Below are 19,466 nucleotides of genomic sequence, written 5' to 3'. Positions count from 1 at the left end.
ACTGTAAAAGTAAAATAAAAAAACAAGTCACAATATTGTAAAAAATGAAATAAAAAAATAAAAAAATTATATTGAGAAAAGAATGTACTTTTGCTTTTGAGTTTTAATTAATCTTTTATGTTTTGTCAAACCTTGCACGATATCCCCCCAAAAAAACAAAATTAAGTGTGACAACACACCATATAAACATACCATAGTGTTTTTCCATTGTAGCGAAATTCAAACATGAAAACCTTCCGGGCATCATGATACACTCTCAGCCTGTTTTCACGTTCCTGTTTGCTTAGAACTTCTCCTCGATATTCAGTAGGAAAGTCTCTCTTCTGAAAGGAGCAGGAACTGAACACTCCTCGACCTTACAAAGAAAAAAGGATACAACAGAAATATTTCATTATAACAATAATGAAAACTAGACCCATACTAAAGAATATTTTACCAATACTCACCTTTGAATTAATTAATATATTTTATGGTGAAGCCATTCTTGTCTTTACCTAAGGATGAAAAGTATGCTACCTCTTCTTTGGGTTTAACTTTTGCCCTCTGTGGCCTCATGACTGACATGTCTCACTGAAGATAATGATCTAAAGCTATAGAAAAAAATGAGTTTCAATCAGTTTGATAGGTAACTTGGTGCAAATGTCTTGAAGTTGACTTTCAGTGTACCATAATAGCCTGTGCAGTGTGCAGTAAATGTGCCAACGAAAATAAAATACAGTGGATAGCACAGCTCTGCTAAATATTTGCATAAATTAAATGTAATGAACACTAACAGACTTTACTGAAATATTTCTATTGAAAGAACAAATTTAAGTAAACACAAATGCAGCAATTTACCAATACTTCATTTATACTGTACTGGTAATACTAAGCCATTGTATATTTTCACATCAAAAACCAGCCTGTTATTGATTTCCTCTTAAAAATTGCAATTAGCATTCATCTTACTCAACAGACGGTTAGCTCTGCTATGCTAACCGTCGCTAACAGAAGCGTAGCAATTCTAAATAATTAGCTGCATCCATCATAATCAGGTAGGTATGCTAACGTAAGCTTAGCTGCACTTACACTGGACTTGCATTATAAATCATTTTCGCGAAAGAGGGAGCAATGTACACAAGCGACCAACAACAACAGGAAAAATTCGAGCTTCAAACCTACCTCATTAGCACAGCTACACGCCATCACATCTCGTGAAGTAAATAGAGCCGGGGGCGGTTCTCTATCGGGGCTGCTAGATGACGTCACTTCCGTACTCAGGGCAATATAATAAATCTCGTTCAAATCAACAAATTGGTTCAGTCGTTGGATTATGAACTTTGTTGATAAGAGTGGCTATTGTTCTATGATTTACAGTGTCAATAAAAAAAAATAGATCACATTTAAAATGAACCCCAAAGGCTCATATATTAAATGAATTACCACAGACGAAAACAAAGGATATTATTGCTAGAATTATAGATCATTTTGTAATCATAAAATGTGATTTCAGTTTCAGTTTTTTAAAAAGGTTTTTTTTTTCATTAACGAAAATGTTTTTTTGCTTTAGTAAATAAAATAACCTTGCTGCTGTCATACAGTTGCTGTCCGAGGATGTTTTAGTACTATACTTTAGTAATGGATGCATGTGTTTTTTGGCAAAATTGTGAGCGAGCCCAATTCCTTGGCTGAGAAGCAACCCTGCAAATGAATGGTCACATGATGCTTTCCTTTTGGCATGAAGCAGGACTGATGGTAGCGCTCACCTTTTCTTCTCCAGACAAGCATTTTTCCGGATGCCCCAAACATTTGGAAAGGGGGTTAATCAGAGAAAATAACTTCAACTCTTTTTTTCTTATTTTGGTCTGTATTTATGGAATCCCCTTTTCACTGGTCACACCAGGCCATCCTCCAAAAGTCTTACTCCCTCACCATGGGTGTAGATGCACTCATACCTGCTTACTGCCATTCCTGAGCAAGCTCTACACTGGTGGTGATGTCCTTATCCCGCAGCTGAATCAACTTTGGGAGATAGTCCTGGCATTTGCTGGATTTTCTTGGGTGCCCTGAAGCCTTCTTCACTTAAAGTTTGTAAGGTCACTAAAGGAAATTACTTTAATTTTCATGGCAAATAGGGACTTTGCAATTCATCTAATCACTATAACATTCTGGAGTACATGCAAATTGCCATCATAAAAAAACAATAATAATAAGTCAGCACTGGAGATTTTTAGAAAATCAATGTCATTCTCAAAACATTTGGCCACTGGTGTACAGAAAGATGTTACATTGTAAAGGCAGGGTGGGATGTTAAATGATGAATCAATATACGGCACTGACAGTTTCTCTGTCTCTGCCTCCAGCTGTTCAAAGTGATGTGATAAACAGCTGTTAACCATTGTATATTTTCAAATAAACAACCACTGCAAGAATTAAATGCTGAAATATATAATTAAATGTCATAGTGTATTTCATTATTTAATTTATCTACTTAGGAATTGGTGGCTGCAAAAAAAAAAAAGGCTCTGCGTCTACAGACAAACATTCACAATACACAGCATTTTGAGAAAAAACGGAATTATGGGGACATGTGCGTAATTGTGGGGACAGGTGACGGTCAGCCAATCAAATGCTGTGAAATATACACTGGTGTGAATAATTCATGAAGTGGTGCATTACGAGGACCTTCCTACAGGGGGCGTCATCAAATACACAAAAATACACAAATTCATGTAATTATGGTTTACAAGGACATTGGCTAAAACTTTGGATTTAAGCCTTCTACAGCCCTAGAAGCACTTCTGCATTGAATGAATTATGAGGACATGGGCTGTGTCCTCATAATTCAAAATGTCCTCGCAGTGTTGCGTGTATTCAGGTGACATGTCCTCATAATACACAAAGGCAAACACACACACACACACACACACACACACACACACACACACACACACACACACACACACACACACACACACACACACACACACACACACACACACAAATATACACATCCATCATTAGGGGCCTCAAGGTTGCAAGTAGGTTCTCATTAGGGATGTGTTGGGGCCCTCACCACAAGATAAGAGGAGGAGATGATAGGAGGTAGAAGATGACAAGAGACAGAATGAGGAAGAAGGGACAGAGCCGCGAGGCAAAAAAAAAAAAGGCGAGGTGCGAAGAGTGCAATGTCGAGTGATTATGAAGATATGAGTTACATGAAATGAGGGAGGAGGAAAGCAAAAGAAGGTTGAAGGTGCCATGAAAAGCAGAAGTTACAAGAGAACGGACAGGCTGTTGGGCCAAAGAATGAAAATGTTGCAGACCTTTTCATGTTTCTTGATAATAGTTAAGTGGTCGGAACCAGTTTTCTCCGGGTACTCCGGTTTCCTCCCACATTCCAAAACCATGCATGGCAGGTGAATTGGACACTCCAAATTGTCCATAGGTGTGATTGTGAGTGTGGTTGTTCGTCTCTGTGTGCCCTGCGATTGGCTGGCAACCAGTTCAGGGTGTACCCCGCCTACTGCCCGAAGCCAGCTGGGATAGGCTCCAGCAACCCCCGCGACCCTTGTGAGGACAAGCGGTACAGAAAATGGATGGATGGATGGATGGTCGGAACCAGTATTTCGTGTTTCCGCACGGACGCTTGTCGCCGACGGGCTTCAACCGGCATTCACCACTACAAACTGAGATGCTTCTTAAGTTTCGTTTGTGGTCACTAAATTCAACCTCAGTAGAAAATCATAATAATAATAATAAATGTAAAAAAAATAAAAAAAAATTGGTGGATGGGGTGATTAATAATCGAGAGAATACTCGATTAAGAAAAAAAGTCGTTAGTGACAGCACTATAATTAATACAAGAAAAAACTAATGGAATGCCTTGCTAAAGAATTGTGTTTTCAACTGCTTGTACAATGCACTGCAAGGTTTTGAATTTGTGTGTGCGTAAATGGGTTTTTGTTATCAATATTGATTGTAGTTATGACATTTGCGTTGCCAATGTAGGAATCGCCCCGCGTCGAAAGACCAAAGACGGAAAAAATAGAAAAAAATCTTCCAAAAAAAATCCAAGTTAGTTAATAACGATTTTACAATGTTAATGTTTGCCCCGAGAGCAGATTTGTGTTAATTCCAAAAGATTTTATTATTGCAAAAAAAAAAAAACACTCAAAGAAAGACATTGTTGATGATAAAACGTGTTACAGTGGCGTGTGCACACTAAGCTAAGAATGCATGTATGTGCGTGCGTGCGTGCGTGCGTGCGTGCGTGCGTGCGTGCGTGCGTGCGTGCGTGCGTGCGTCTACGCTGCTTTCTATGAACAGCATGGTGAGATTAATGAGCGGGCCCAAAAAGTCAGGCTGATTTAGTTGGGAACGCTGCTTTGTGGTTAGCTCCTGCTGTGACCGCGGCAAAGAAAAACACACACACAATCCCCGTGTGTGTGTTTTTCTTTGCCGTCAACGCATTTTATACAAAAACTGAGACAGACTATGAAACACGAATAATTTGCCCCAGAATATAAACGATGAATATCAACAAACACGCACGCAACATTGCGGAGCAACCACGTGTCTGCCGGAACGTCCACTTTACAAAACAAAATTGGACATTTTTAATACTGCGTTGACAACTGCACATTCATAAAGAGTTTTGTGCGACGGGTGCGAATTTGTGCGCACGTGTGTTTGACGCACAAACGTGTGTTTGTATTCCCACGTGTTATTGTGAGTTTTATTCTCCACTTTTTTTTTGTGCTGTGTAACAACTAGCGGTTAATACTTCCCATTTACACCGTTCAAATTTCAACTTGCTTTAAAAAAAAAATCACGTCTTCCGATTCGATCCCACCTTAAGATTGATTTTTAATTCATTTGTCATTTAACTACAATTAAAAATGTGTATTTTTTCACCTAATTTATCTTTCAATTTACTTCATAAGCACATGCATTCAAATCTTAGCATTCCGCTTTTATGAGTTCAAATCATATGAACACAAAGATTCTTGAAAATATAAGCAAAAATACCTGAACGCGACATTATTTGCATAGCCTGGGGTACCACATGGTAGCGCGACGAGCTAATTTGTGCTAGCTCAGCTCAAATTCCAACAGATTTACATTTAGCTGCACATATGTTAAGATTTCGTGTCCATGCAAATGCAGAGCTCGGCACTGGCTGCGAAATAACGTTATGCTAATGTATGCTTCCCACCCCCGAACCCCCCTCCGGGTTTTTCCACGCCGTCATATTACATTAGCCACTTTTTTCTTCCTCTCCTGCTAATAGTCTTTTTTTTTTTTTTCTCAGCCTAAGAGGAAACAAGCCATGTACTTCCAAGACAGGATTTAGCTTGTTCGGCTGAGCGCGCGCGCAGGTTAGTCCTAATGATCATGTCAGGATCTTCCTGTTAGCAAGGGGGGGGGGGGGGGGGGGAAATCATGTGAAATAGCAACAACTTTCTTACGTTCTTCCTCCCATCAGCTACCAAAAACCTTTCGGTGACCTACATTGGGAAACGCAGGTGGAAGCGTGCCAAATAGGCCACAGTTAGCTTCGGTTTGGTTAGCATGTCTGTTTAAAATGATGAAATTCTGGCAGCTGCCTCAGTTCGCTTCTTTTGGGCGATCTGAATGAAAAATGGGTTTGAGTGGGCTCAACCTTTTCTCAAAATTGTTGTGTGGGGGCGCCAGCTTTATTAATTACAGTCGCACGTCAGGATCTTCCTCAAAAGCGGCTCAAATACGTCACCTTCATACGGTCTGCCTCTGGCACAGTGGCTGTTTTTTTTTTTTGCAAAAACATTGGCTGACCTACTTACTGAGATGGATGTATTAGCTTAGCATCCATTAGCTGAGCTACTGCACCTGTATCACAGCTGAGCTGAGGCGTCAACATAATTAAATTCTGTTCCTATCTACTGACTTGTACAAATTTTTTTTTTCCTGATTAGCAGTTTCCTTGGTAAATTAATAAATTGTTGTGGAATTTGAAGTGGTTAGGAGATCAATGGAAGCTCACTAGTTAGCATAGCAACAGGTTCCTCAAAGTAGGGGGGGTAAAATCATCTTAAACATTAGAACCGTCACTTTTTGCCTCCAGCCCAAAAGCTGTAATTTGAGGAGGGGGGGAAAAAAAAAAAAAAAAACATTAGCTGACCTACTTATCGAGACGGAGACCTGCTAAAGCAGCAGTTAGCTAAGCAGCCATAAATTGAAATATCACGCCTGTCTCAGCGAGATCTGAGGCGTTAAAATAATAAAATGCTGCAAGCTTGTACGATGCTTTCATCAGCTCTTTCCTGGGTAAATTAATAAAACAGTTTTTGAGTTGTGGTTAGGAGCCAAATATGAGCTGGCTAGTTAGCATAGAGATAGCTTCCTCAAAGCGTGAAGGTAAAATCAGCTCAAAGGCACAATTTCCCCTCACAGCACTGCGGTTATTCCCCAAAATGACAAAAGGGAAAAAAAAAATTGTACTTGACCTACATTTGGAAACACAAGTGAACACTGTTAGCTTAGCTTTTGTTAGCTCGTCTGTTTCATAGTGAGCTGTGGCTCTGAAACGAAGGCTATGTGCTTGTGTTGGCTTGTTGTGGTCAATGAAATGGACGACTGATCATTTTAAAACCCTAACAAATGACCTGCTTTTTTACTCTAATGGTTCTCATACTACCTTTGAATCCGTGTTCTTGCTACGTTGACTTTATCCCCTTCGCTTAAAAGGTCGCCGCTAGTGGAAGCTTGTTGTGGTTGCGTAGTACAGCTCTGCCTTAATTTGACTAAAAGTGGAAAAAAAAAAAAATAATAATAATAATAATAATTCCTCAATCCACACCTTATCTGGACCAACATTAAATAGCTTCATCCAAGCCCTATTCGTGATTAACAAGCAGCCGTGATGACGTGTCCGGGGCCAAATATGGTCATCAAGCTCGCTTCTGTCCACCATTTTAAGCAGCCCATTGCTAATTTGAAACACTTAAAAAGACTTTTCTGCTCATTCCTTCTGTTCCATTCTTTATGGGATGATCTGTCTATTGGAGAAAAAGCAGACAGGACAGGAAAAGGTGGGGGGGTGGGGGTGGGGGGGTCACATGGCTGTGACGCTCAAGAGCTTCGAAGAACATGTGGAAAGTTAAGATGACAAATCCTGGACGTAAGGTACAAAAAGGGGAAATAAGTTCATGGAGTGCTTGGTTATCCCCTGAATCAAACCCAATAGGCACGTATTCAATTATAGCAGCACTTCCTTCCCAGTTTATTAAAGACCCACTCCTTTCTTTTCGAAATGTCAGCCCGCCGTTGACCTCATTTACTGGCTGAACATTCAGTCAAGTCGTTAAAATCTCCTACTGTTTTACGAGGTGCATTTGCGAACAGTTCGTCTCGTTTTTGCCACCAATTAAAAGCGGTGTTGTCGCCCGAACACTTTATAGAATGCATCCCGGAACCACTTATTCTGAATTTGTGCGTGTAAGCTTCCAACTCGGTAAAAATGTCTGTGAAAATGTAGGCTTGCGTGGCTTTGGAGTGAAAGAACCTCCGCCATCTCGTGGGAAAGGAATGGTGGAAAAAGCAGAAAGCAAAAACTGTTAAAAATTTAAAAAAACTATGCTGTACCGCACCCTGAAGAAGTGTGATTCACTGTCTTTCTTTACCACTGGCAAAAGCAACCACATGACTTTTACAATGTGGCGTGTGACACATGAGCTCATCTTTCGCAAAAGTGACTGGCGATGACCTTTAGTCTGCAAAGCCGTCCAACCGTTTTCTACTGGGCTTGTTTTCATTGGGGGTCATGGGTGAGCTGGAGCCCACCCCTTCACACTGGGCCGGTGGTCTCCAATTGACATTCACACCGATAGGCAATTCAGAGCAGTGGTTTTCAACCTGGGTTCGATCGAATCCCAGGCTTTTCGGCGAGTCAGGCGCAGGGGTTCGGCGGAGGTCAAGACACACAAATGATTCATGATCATGGCCATCATTGGCTGATACGTCGTGTGATTTCTTTATTATTGTAGTCCCTTCAAACGACAGCAATTTTTCTGGACTATAAGCCGCTACTTTTTTTTTTACATGCATTCGACCATGACGCTAAAACAAAGGTGCGGCTTATCCATCAGATCGCAAGGGGGCGCACTATCAAGGAAGCGCAAGAGCGTCAGGCAGAGCAAAACACACCAAGCGAGCCCAAATACAGTCGGAGAGACAGAACGGGAGCGAGACGATTTGCACCCTCATTATGGAAAATAAAGTAGCGGGAACCCGGTGCGGTAACATTAAAACACCTGCGGCTTACAGCCGGGTGCGGCTTATATGTGTAACAAACTCCAGTATTCCCCAAATTTAGCTGGTGCGGCTTATGGTCGGGTGCGCCTTATAGTCCAGAAATCACTGTATGTGTGCAACCAAAAAAAAAAAGAGAAAGCGGTCGGACGAATAAAACTGTAATCCCATTTTTAGATTCAACCGTCCTTGGATCTTATTATTGGAGAGAAACTCACCGAGCTAAGAGAGTTCTAAGTAACACATCAAGCCAAATATTGCCACATGCTGTATTTGCCTTTAAAGCTACACATCATCCGCTTGTCTGGGTGACTACGTTTACATGCAGTCAATATTCGGGTTAAGGTCAGAATTCCGGTTTCTGAAACAATCCAGGTAACACGTTTTCATGCGTGGCGGAAAGAGTGACTCCCGTTTACGTGCTCATTTGTGCTCGATCGGAATGGGTTAGCGGACAACGTATTTCCGAAAATAACGTCATTTCCGCTTTTAACTTACTATACGTTCAATAAAAGACATTATATTTATGTCACTGCTGCAACCAAACTCCTCGGAAAAACGTCATTGGCGTGGAAGTCCGATGAATTGTCCCCGCAAATGCGGTAAATTAAAAGGCAGCAGCGCGTTGGTTAGCACGGCTGCCTTTTAGCAAGACGGCTTGGCGTTCATTGAAGACTGCGGTTCATCTAATTACAAAAGTGAAGGCCAAAACATCCTGCTGACGAGCATATTGAAGCGGAGCCGTCTGACAGCAAACGTAAGACTTGACGCGAGGAGGTGGGCTGGGAAAATCCCGCCGTCGAGTGCTAACCCCCCCCTCGGGAGATCACCACGTGTACATGTGTGCGCGTTTGCAGTGAAAGATGATTCATTTGTGTGGGTGGAGGGTGTATACACAACGTGTGGCGCGTACTGTACTGCATGTCATGGTGTGTCATGATTCGCTAATTATACACCATATAGATCAAATATTGCTATATGTGGTCATTATTATTTACGACGGTGTATTAGGGCCACGTATAATATATATTTTTTTTTAACGGCGTATTAGGTCCACCTATATATATATATATATATATATATTTTTTTTTTTTTTACAACGGTGTATTAGGTCCACATCAAAAAAAAAAAATTCCAGAGCAGGGGTAATATTCAGAGAAGAAATTGGCAAATTTGCCACTTTATAAAGTATACATTTGCGCGAATTTTTTGTGTGTGCAAATTTTCGAGTTTATAAAGTGGCAAATTTGCGAGAAAAACTCGAAACGAAACTAACGAAAAAAATACACTAGGCGTACTACTCGGATGTTTGTGCCAATACTTTTCGGTCTGTTTTTTTTAAAATACGGAGATAGCAAAATATGGTTGAATCAATGTTGAAACATAGTTCGGCTTAAGTATTAAATCTACGTTGAGAAATGTCAACGTTTGCTTTTCAGCCATAAATCACAAAATATCAATGTTGGTTCAACCACCATCTAAATCCGAATCTACAAGCATATTTTGATTCAACGTTATTCAAACATTGACCTTTCCAACGTTTTAATTCAACCAAAATACAATCTAGATGCAATGTCATCTTTTAAACACAAACTTCAATGTTGACATAATGTTGTTGAATCAACGTTGATTGATCAATCAATCTTCAACCGTAACCAAAAATCACACCCCGAGGATCAAGCATTTAAGATAATTTGCTGAAATATATATTTACTTATACATTTATGTTTCCAGAATTGTGATTTACACATTCATACTTTTTTTTTTTTTTTTGTACAAGTAGCTAAGCTGATGTGTCAGATTTGCTGCTCTACGTCATTCACTTGCATTGACCTAAAGTATGCTCGCTTCTGATTGGTTAGTGTTTAGTCAGCTGATAGAGGATCAGGAAGTGTTGTCGCTCTCGCTTCCTTGTATGACGAGTAAAGTTTGAATTAAGAATTAATCCGTTTCCATCTTACGTTTTCCATTTCATAAAGTGTCCCATTAACCACCAACAAATTCTCACATTAGACTATAGCTACGCTACGTCTATTTCTTGAAAGTTTGCGAGTTTTTTTCTTGCAAATTTGCCACTTTATAAAAAAAAAATTCTCGGAATATTACCCCCACTCTGGAATTTTTTTTTTAATATACGTGGGCCTAATACGCCGTCGTAATTATTATTATATAATGTCATTATTATTTATTCATCTATTTGCGGGACCCCTCTGGTTGGGATACAAAACTAACTAGCCCACCACCCAACCCCATCACCATCCCCTCCTCTCACATACCGCCGTAAAAAACGCACTTGGAGGAGTTTGGTGTGGAAAAATAATCCCTTGATTAAAAGCATTTGGAAGGCACAAGAATGTCTTCTTTTCTCGCAAGTCCATTACCATTGAGAACGTCTTCACAGAAGGACGGAAAGAGAGAACAATGACCTATTTCCCTTCCTCTGAATTTGGCTCAAAAATCACTTTTTAGTCCAAAGGGAGGGAGCAGAAACACCATGAAAGATTTGTCGAACAAGGCCTACGGTCAAATGTTTTTCATTTGAAGTGCCAAAGTTTTGTTGTCGCCAGATCAAGAAATGTAACCTTTCATGCTTGGGAGCACTTCTGTCCATCAGAGGAGAACCGCAGTCTGACCGGGGAGGTGCCGCAGTTCTCTCGAGTTGTGGTCTAAAAGTCCGACGCGACGAGGAAAAGCTCGCGTGACGAGCTCACCGCGTAATTCGCATAGCCGAGCCGTTCGCCGCATTTCACGGCTGTCAAGAAGCGGAGAGGTCATTAGAGCGCCCCGTCAAGACAAAGCGCCCCGCCCGCACGCCGCTCGGGAGATTCTCGCGCCGCTGGTGAGATGATAAACATCTTCATGCACTTCAACGGCGCGATCATTTCTCAGCTGACAGCTCGTCCAAGCAGACACGTTAGCATCGGGAAACGTTTTATATAGATGTCAAGTCAATAAGACATCTGCTGTTGCCATGGAAACCCCCGGAGCGCATACTTTAGTGACCTCAAATATCCATGAACTCGCCAGGACGCCGCATGTGTTGTGTTAATGTTTGTGTTCACACCAGGAGCGTCCTGTTAGCAATTAGCATTCATTCAGCAAGACATATTTCATTTTGCAGTATTCAGTACACCATTTTTTCCACTACCTGTTGAACCTTACGTGTTCATGGTTTTATTTTCAGAAATTCACTCGTTCACATTTTTTTTTTTTATTCCTAGCTATTCATTGGAAAAAAAACGAACACTCATTCGTGTTTTTTGTCTGAAACCACAAAACGGCACGAAGGCCCTGGCTAGTAGACAAACAGCAATTGGTGTCAAGGAAGTATGCTAATGTAATACATCCCGACTTTTCTCCCATTTTGATATGTTGTGGAGGACCCAAGTGTAGACCGGGATGTTGGCAGAACATGAAGATGTTTTTGCTCTGCGGAAAGATTATTAAAACGCTCAAGCTAACAAATGACGGGAACTCGTTATTGCTTGACAAATGCTATTTATTGTAACAATGTGACCCATGGCCTAAAAGTTCCAAGTACTTTTTTTGTCACTTTGCGGAGCAGTTTTGCTAATCAATGACTTCATTCGAGGAGCAACTTTTTTGCAGGTTAATCCCTAAGACCTGAAGCAAGGGTTTTGTTTAAAAATAAAAATAAAAAATGAAAATACGACTATATAACTAATGAACAAATAGTTTTATTTTTTATAAGGGGTGTCAAAATTAGTCTGTTAATTTTGAGTCAAATTAAATTTCCTTTAATGCCACTAATTTTTTTTAATGTGCGATTAATGACCGCCCCTTACTTGGAAAGCCTGTATTTAGGGAATTAGACACGTCCACGGCAAAATTTAGCAGTAATAAATTTAAAGATAATGCATATATTTGTGGAGACTGGGGCCAAATTGTATTTTACAATTTTAAAAATGTGCAGAATTTCACAAGTTACTTCATGTTAGAGATTAGATAGCTCTTAATATGAAAAGAAAAATGCACTTAACTGTCACCAATGTCTTACAAATTCAGGTATGCCATCTAGTGGCAGAAAAATGACCTCGACGCCAATCAATATCACACTTTCATTTGATGAATTATTCTGAAATTACTATATCAACGAATAAAAGATGCAGCCATGTTTTTATTAGTATATATTTTTTCCACTTTTGTTGTACATTTAGAACAGATAAAAAATTTGTGATTAATCGTGAGTTAATTGTTGAAGTCATGGGATTCATTACGATTAAAAATTTTAATCGCCTGACACCTCTATTTTTTTTTATGTAATCAAAAAAAAACTTTTTTTTATTCAGATTGTACCAGCAAACTTTAATTTCTTGTCAAGAAACATTTTCAGTGAGGCAACTCTAAACACAAATATAAATGTCAGTTTAAACATTTTTTATGGGTTGTGGCCTTTTAGAAAAACAAAACGGATTCAAAAAGACAAGACAAGATTTATTGTAACCTTATTATTTTTTTAAGGCAAATAGATACGATTTTGGTGTCAGTCAGGTCAAATCACTCCAAATCCCGTATCTATCCTAAAAAGTACAAAATTAATCTGGGGAAAAACAAACACTTTTACAATCTGACATAAACACGGCGGATTTAGTGCGATTTTGGCCAACAAGTCCACTTTTTCCACTTTCACCATCTCTAGTGTCCAAAAATCTACTCGTGAGCGTCCAAAGCAAATAGCTGCAGCTTGGCCGGCGAGTCTGGCGGACGCTTCATAACTCGGTGCGCAAGAGCCGGGCCGGGTTCGAGAGCCAAAATGGAAGGACTTGTGGAATTATGGTCCCGTGTCTCGTTGGAAGGATGAAGGTGAATTACTGCGCGATATGAAGGGTGGATTTGTCAAAGGCATTTATTTAATAAAGACTGAGTTATTTCCTTTCATTTTAGATGACAGACTATGTGGAACATTGGCACGACATCCATTACTGTATTTCCATCTTTTATATCGCGTTGTCAATTTCCATTTTTTTTGTCCTTCTCTTCTTGCCGTCTTTTTCTCCCCGCTCTGTCTTATATCAGGGCTCCTTTCCTGACCAAGCATGCGCCAGAAATAGCAGCAGGTCTGTTTTTTTTACGCCGCAGACTTGAAAAGCACAGCGAAACCAGAAGGATGCGTAAATCTCTTGTTATGAAAATAATGACAAAATGCTAAATACCTGCCGTTTCTAATAAGATGATCAGATCTGTGTAAAGTCTATTTCAGAGCCTGTACTATTTTACTTGAGTCAAATTGTATTTATTTTTTTAAATGGGAGGTATGTTTACCAACACTAGCACTCATTGATTGGTTTTTAAATTAAAAGAAAATTTGGGAAAATTTAAAGAATGCCATCCTTTCATTTTCCTGTTTGCAGACCTTGAAACACCCCAGACCTGCAGACCCCCCCCCCCCCCCTCCCCCCTTTCCCCATTTTATAAGGTGACCATGACGAGTTCTGTGAGAAGTGCACACTCAAACAACTGTTTTTCTGACAAATTCTTTCAGGGAGCTTTTTTTGTGTGTATTTTTTATTTTTATTTTCTATTTTATGAATATTTTTTTGTTTTAATGATTTTTTTCTTTTTTTTCTGTTTTACAGTTTTTTTGTCATTAAAAAAAAATCTGAAAAAAGAGGGTGGTGTGGGATATTCAGAAAATTAAGAGGAAAAATTATTGAGAAAAACTGAAAATCAATATCCAGAAAAAATTACACAGAAAAACTGGAGAAAAAAATCATAAAAACAGGGCAAAAAAAACACACAAAAAATTACTCAAAAAAAGGAAGAAGCCGGTGCTCTGTTTTCCAGATATATATATATATTTATTTTTAAAAACATTTTTTACCTCTGGACTCCAAGTGAATTGTTGCAGACTCACTCATGGCAGACACTTTCCCGCATATCCTCAACGTACCTTCACTTACTGGCTCAGTTAAGGTAAGTATACGTCGCATATGTCAATCGAGCGGCATGATTTTAGCAAGCCAACAGTTACGTTTCTACAAAAGCTTGTTGCGGGCAGGAATGTGTCCACCATTAGCGACAAGTCACTTGGAGTTCAAAGATAAAGAAAAAAAAAAACGATTCCCCATTTTTCGGAATATTTTTTTTCTGTTTTTCTGAGTAATTTTTCCTCCTTTTCCCCCTCAATATTTTTATTATCTTAATAGTTTTTTCAAATATTTTTAAAGACAGGAAAAAAATATGCAGTAAAGCAGAAAAAAATCGTCAGAAAAGCAGGAGTGAATGCAATACGTTTCTGTACCAATAATAAAGTTTGCTCTTCCTAAATAGTAAAGCAAGACTATGCACGGGTTCGCTGTAATGGCAGTCCTGGTCCTCCATTTAGTAATCTTGTTAATTGTATATAAAAATATATATATTTTGGCTTAAGACAAATAAATACTTAATATACATACGTTTTTTTTGTTTTTTTTAAACATGCCTAACAACAGACAGTAAATTACAATGAACTCATTCACTGCCATTGACGGCTATAGGCGTCCAAAACTCATTTGAACTATTTCTATTAGTTTAACATTTTTTTTCCACTTTTGTTAACATGAGTATAGAACCTAGAAAAAAATATTGTACATTTAGAACAAATACAAGATTTGTGATTATTCGTGAGTTAACTAGTAAAGTCAACATTTTATCGCCTGAATAATGAATTTTTAATAGTCTTTTCTCCTTTTTTTTTTTAAGTAATTGTAATTTTTTTTTTTTATATATATATATAATCTTTTTTTTTAAGAAAAGATTCAAACCCAGGTGGTTAATTTTTTTTAAAATAATAATTAATCGCATTACTTCACTAGTTAACACATTTTATATCTGTTCTAAATGTACAATAAAAAAAATTCAAGGTTTTTATACTCTTGTTAACAAAAGTGGGAAAAAATGTTAAACTAATAGAAATAGTCTATAGCCATCAATGGCAGTAAATGAGTTAATAATAAAATTTAAATTCTGCCGTTGGCGGTGTGTGGGGTGGTAATCGTAGTTCCCATAATTACAGACAGAATATATATGGAAATACCCATTATTTAAAAATTTAAAGTCAAAAATGAGAAAGGTTTAGTAAGGAGATTAGATTATTAAATGATTAACTTCATGGTCCACCAAAACAGAATGGGGGGGGTTTGGCTTCTTTTTTGTGTGTGTGTGCAGCAGCACATATGAAGATTAAGCAGCTTTGAATTTCAAATGAAAGCCAAAACAGTTGCCTATCTATTCCAGCAGGAGGATTTAGCATGATTAACATGAGGCCAGCGTGGCACAAAGGCCTGAGGCAAGAGAAACAAAACACGCACACACACACACGCACACGCACACGCACACGCACACGCACACACACTTCCACTCATACATTGTATTCATCACATTGATAATAAGAAAACTCCAACTCGAATTTTGGTAGTAGAGTACAAGATCAAACCCTTCTTCAACTTTATGACCGTCTGGACTAGAAATGAGCGAGTTCTGATACCAGGTATCGTATCGGGTCGATACTAGCCTTATTTCAATGCATCGGGTACTCGCAACCAAGGCCGATACCGGAATCAGTCGAAAGAAGTTGTACATCCACATATTTGGATTTTCTGGCCATTGTATTAATTCATGATATTTATTTATTTAAATGTATTTTGTTGTGTGTTCTATACAAAGTATGTATTTTAGGAATAAATGGAAAAGAGTAGAGTAGTAGTAAAAATAGAAAATCACCATTGCATCATGCAATTTTAAAGGATCTTTGTGCAGTTTGTCACTTTTTTTTTTTACTACTCGCGACTGCCACCTCTGGCCCAAAGTGTAACTGCAGCATCCCAACTATGGAAAGTTAGCAGCTCGTGCGTGCAGTGTCGTACGCTAACTACCACCACAGGCTAATGCTAGCAAAACGCCACATGTCTTCTATTCCGCGGGGACGCGCGTGACGTCACCCTCCACACCCTTCCCCTCCCCAAAGAAACCGTGGAGTGTGCAGCTGATAGGTGCAGTCAGAGTAAAACAGTCAGGGCTCTTCGTACTCATCTGGGCATTGGTGGAGCGTGCATGATGTAGAAAAAGCGACAATATGAGCCTTTTTAAACGGCACAACGGACCTTTAAGGAAAAATTCTATATTGGGATATATATAGGTCTGTCTTTCTTTAATATTACCTGACATTGTCAAAAATACTTTTGAGTACATTTTATCAGTATCAACAATTGAGTTTTCATCCACCCATTTTTATTCGAATTTTCAAATGCGAAAATAAAACTGAATGGAAACGCTAGAAATTCGAAAAAAGGGCCCAAAATTTGCAAAAAAGTTTTTACGCTTAAGAGAGGGTGGATTTTGAAGCGTATCGAAAAAGGGAAAATGCGAATTTTGGCAAGACCGGATTACGTCACATAAAACGATAAAGTAAAGTATGTTTGGTGGTACGACGAAACAGAAATCTTTTTGAAATTAATTAAAGAAGCGAATATTAATGCAATTTTAGATGGAAAACCGCAAAGGAACGCTACGGCTGATCAAGAATTACAAAAGCAAACTCATACAACGTCATCGCACAGCGCAGTCGCTTCCTGTTCTTCTTCTTCTTTTAAATTACTGGTTGATCACATATCTATGGTGTATAGCGCCACCTACAGCGACGGAGTCCCCTCTCACTAGTCCTAAAAGAAGAACAGGTGGAACGGGCAGAAGTCGCATGTCCGTTTTGCGCATTTTCAATAAATTTGTTTAAAAAATTCAAAACATTTGGATGGAAACCTGACTAGTAACTACTCAAGAGTTGAGCACTTGTTACCGGTATCAGTCTGAAAAAAAAGTGGTATAGAACATCCCTCGTCTGCGGGTTCAACGGATGAACCAACGTGCGGCATTCTCGACTGGAAGACCACTTGCGTAGATTTCGTTAGCACAAGCGGCCCAGATGGCTTCTTTGCAGCTAATGCTTGCGATCGCATCTGCTTGTGATGGCGGCGACGCCACATTAAGACGTTCTGATTGAATCAGGCCCATTTGGAGCATTAGGCCACTTCCACTCAAGTCTGTTACGTCCCCAACGCCACCACCACGTGCGCACTTCCTTCGCTTATTCCAAGGCCGACTTGGCTGTGCAATGGGAACATGCAGCGTGTAACATAAAACATCAAAGCGATAAGTCCTTGGGGGTGCCACGGCACGCAGATGAAAGCTTCCCCCCCCCCCCCCAATTCCAGGACTTCCAGCTGTGGTTTGCAGTCAGCGTCACATTTTGGAACCTTTTTTTGTGTTATTTATATATATATATATATATATATATATATATATATATAAAAATTATTTATTTTATTATTATATTATTGTTATTTATATATATATATATATATATATATATATATATATATATATATATATATATATAAATAACACGGTCACCATTGTTCTTTTTGCCTTTTTAGCACGTAGACTAGTAATAACTTGCTTGTTGCAAGTGGCAAAATGGCCGCCCCCTGTGATGGATAAAAATGTCTGGATTTTGCTTCATAACTCAAATTCCACAAATGTAATATTAATCAAAACGTCATGTTTAGACAAGTGAGGTCACATATGACATATTATTGTCAATTATTGTTTAAGGTTAACTTCCACTTTAAGTTTAGCATTTTGACTAATACGCTAACAAGCTAAATCAATAGTATTCAACAATCTAAATACAAAACACAATAACACTTTATCTGTTCCAAAGTGCCGTTAAACAAAAATAATGAATAAGGAAAACGATGACAAAAATCTCAACTGAGTGGAATGTAAGCAGCAGTGTGCAAATATGAAATACTAGCAAATAATTACAGATGTGAATAGCCAACTATGAAAGAATAAAGGTTACAAAGAAAGAGTGAACGTGAGACAAACGGCAGTAAGAATAGTTACCAATGCTGTATGTAGCATTTAACATAACCATGTATTCCATTGCAATAATCTGTGGGGGGAGGGGGGGCGGATCATCCCTCTATGACCCCCATCTTGGATCTATAATGTGATTTTTAAGAATGCGTGACCGTCGACACCCCCGCAGCACCAACGAAAATCCGGCTAGCTAACAGAAGCAGAGCAAAAGGAGCTCACGCGGCTGAAGATTCAGAAACGAAAACGTTATCATCCATAACATTTTGTGTTATATTAGTAACACGTTGTTAATAAGTCATGCTACCAACGTAGCAGCTGTGGCTAATGCTAACAGCGCACGTCGCCTTGCTAAGAGACTGGGAAGTCTGATTAGTGTACTGCGGCTACATTCAAATTTTGCTAGCAGTTTTAAAATTGCAAACGCCACCTTTAAAGTAGTGCCAGTGATGCTTAAGTACATAGCAAATAAGTGCTAACATACCCGGTGTGCTAGCGCTAGTCTAAAATGTGGAGTCTGACTTGGCTTCTATACTTTGCAGTCGAGACAAAACGACAAAAACAAGGACACGTCGTCACGTGTTTTCCCGGAGAAACATCTTTCAAAGTCGCGACCTTGCGACGTCTTGGATCTTTCTGGGTTGCGTACGGCGCCAACAATGGGAGTCCACTGAGACCAGCTGTCTGCAGCCCAAACTGCGAGATGTCCTGGGCTTTCCTGAGAAAGAAAAGCAGGAATGCTCCGGAGAAGGACAGAATGTGAGGACGATAATCCAGTAAACAGATGTTTGGGAGATCATGGAAGAATGCTGGCTTGCCCAGAGGACACGGATTACCGGCGTGGAAGCGCTAACAGCAACTCGGAAGGGCGCATCCGCGGCAAGCTAGCGAACACGTTGCGATGTCAAGTCAAGATGGGGGAATGTGTTAAAAACAGCAAGCATACGGTCACAAAAATTCACAAAAGGGCAAAGGTCACGGTACATTCACAACCATCTAATAGGAGCGGAAAAATTGGTCTCAGAAAGAGCAGCAGAACGCCACCGTCACAAGACGGTCAGAAATATACAGAAAGAGGGAACCGTACACATTAATAATTGCCGTTTTGGTAATTATTGATGTGAAGACGCTGATCACTGTCACAATCTCCCACAATAATTAACCCAGTTGCTCCCCAAAACTTATTTAGACGTTTTTTTTTTTTTACGCTAGAATATACAGAAGGCTTTGACGCAGCCTCTGAACCGAATAGAACGCTTGAAGCAATGGTAGTTTTTACAAAAAAAGGGCTAGCAGGTGGCAGCAGAGTATAAGAGACC

The 19,466-nt window shown here is 39.3% G+C and overlaps 2 protein-coding genes across 12 annotated transcripts in view; both read right to left on the bottom strand.

Annotated features, from left to right (window-relative positions):
• LOC147175003 (uncharacterized) overlaps nt 1-2,959 on the bottom strand; it is an 11,832-nt gene extending 8,873 nt beyond the window's left edge. The window contains exons 1-2 of the mRNA XM_086072549.1: nt 447-2,959; nt 193-355 (exon numbers count right to left, since the gene is read on the bottom strand). Of these exons, the coding sequence (XP_085928675.1) occupies nt 193-227 (35 nt within the window). The 5' untranslated portion in view covers nt 228-355; nt 447-2,959. The remainder of the gene's footprint in view (nt 1-192; nt 356-446) is intronic.
• LOC147175002 (unconventional myosin-IXAb-like) overlaps nt 1-19,466 on the bottom strand; it is a 123,476-nt gene that overhangs the window by 73,949 nt on the left and 30,061 nt on the right. The gene's annotated exons all lie outside the window — the stretch shown is intronic.

This window comes from Leptonotus elevatus, chromosome 4, assembly GCF_054856555.1.
Source record: "Leptonotus elevatus isolate MCC_2025b chromosome 4, RoL_Lele_1.0, whole genome shotgun sequence".
In the NCBI taxonomy this organism is placed as follows: Eukaryota; Metazoa; Chordata; class Actinopteri; order Syngnathiformes; family Syngnathidae; genus Leptonotus; species Leptonotus elevatus.
The sequence above is the reverse complement of the archived record's forward strand: the minus strand, read 5'-3'. Positions and strand labels throughout refer to the sequence as shown.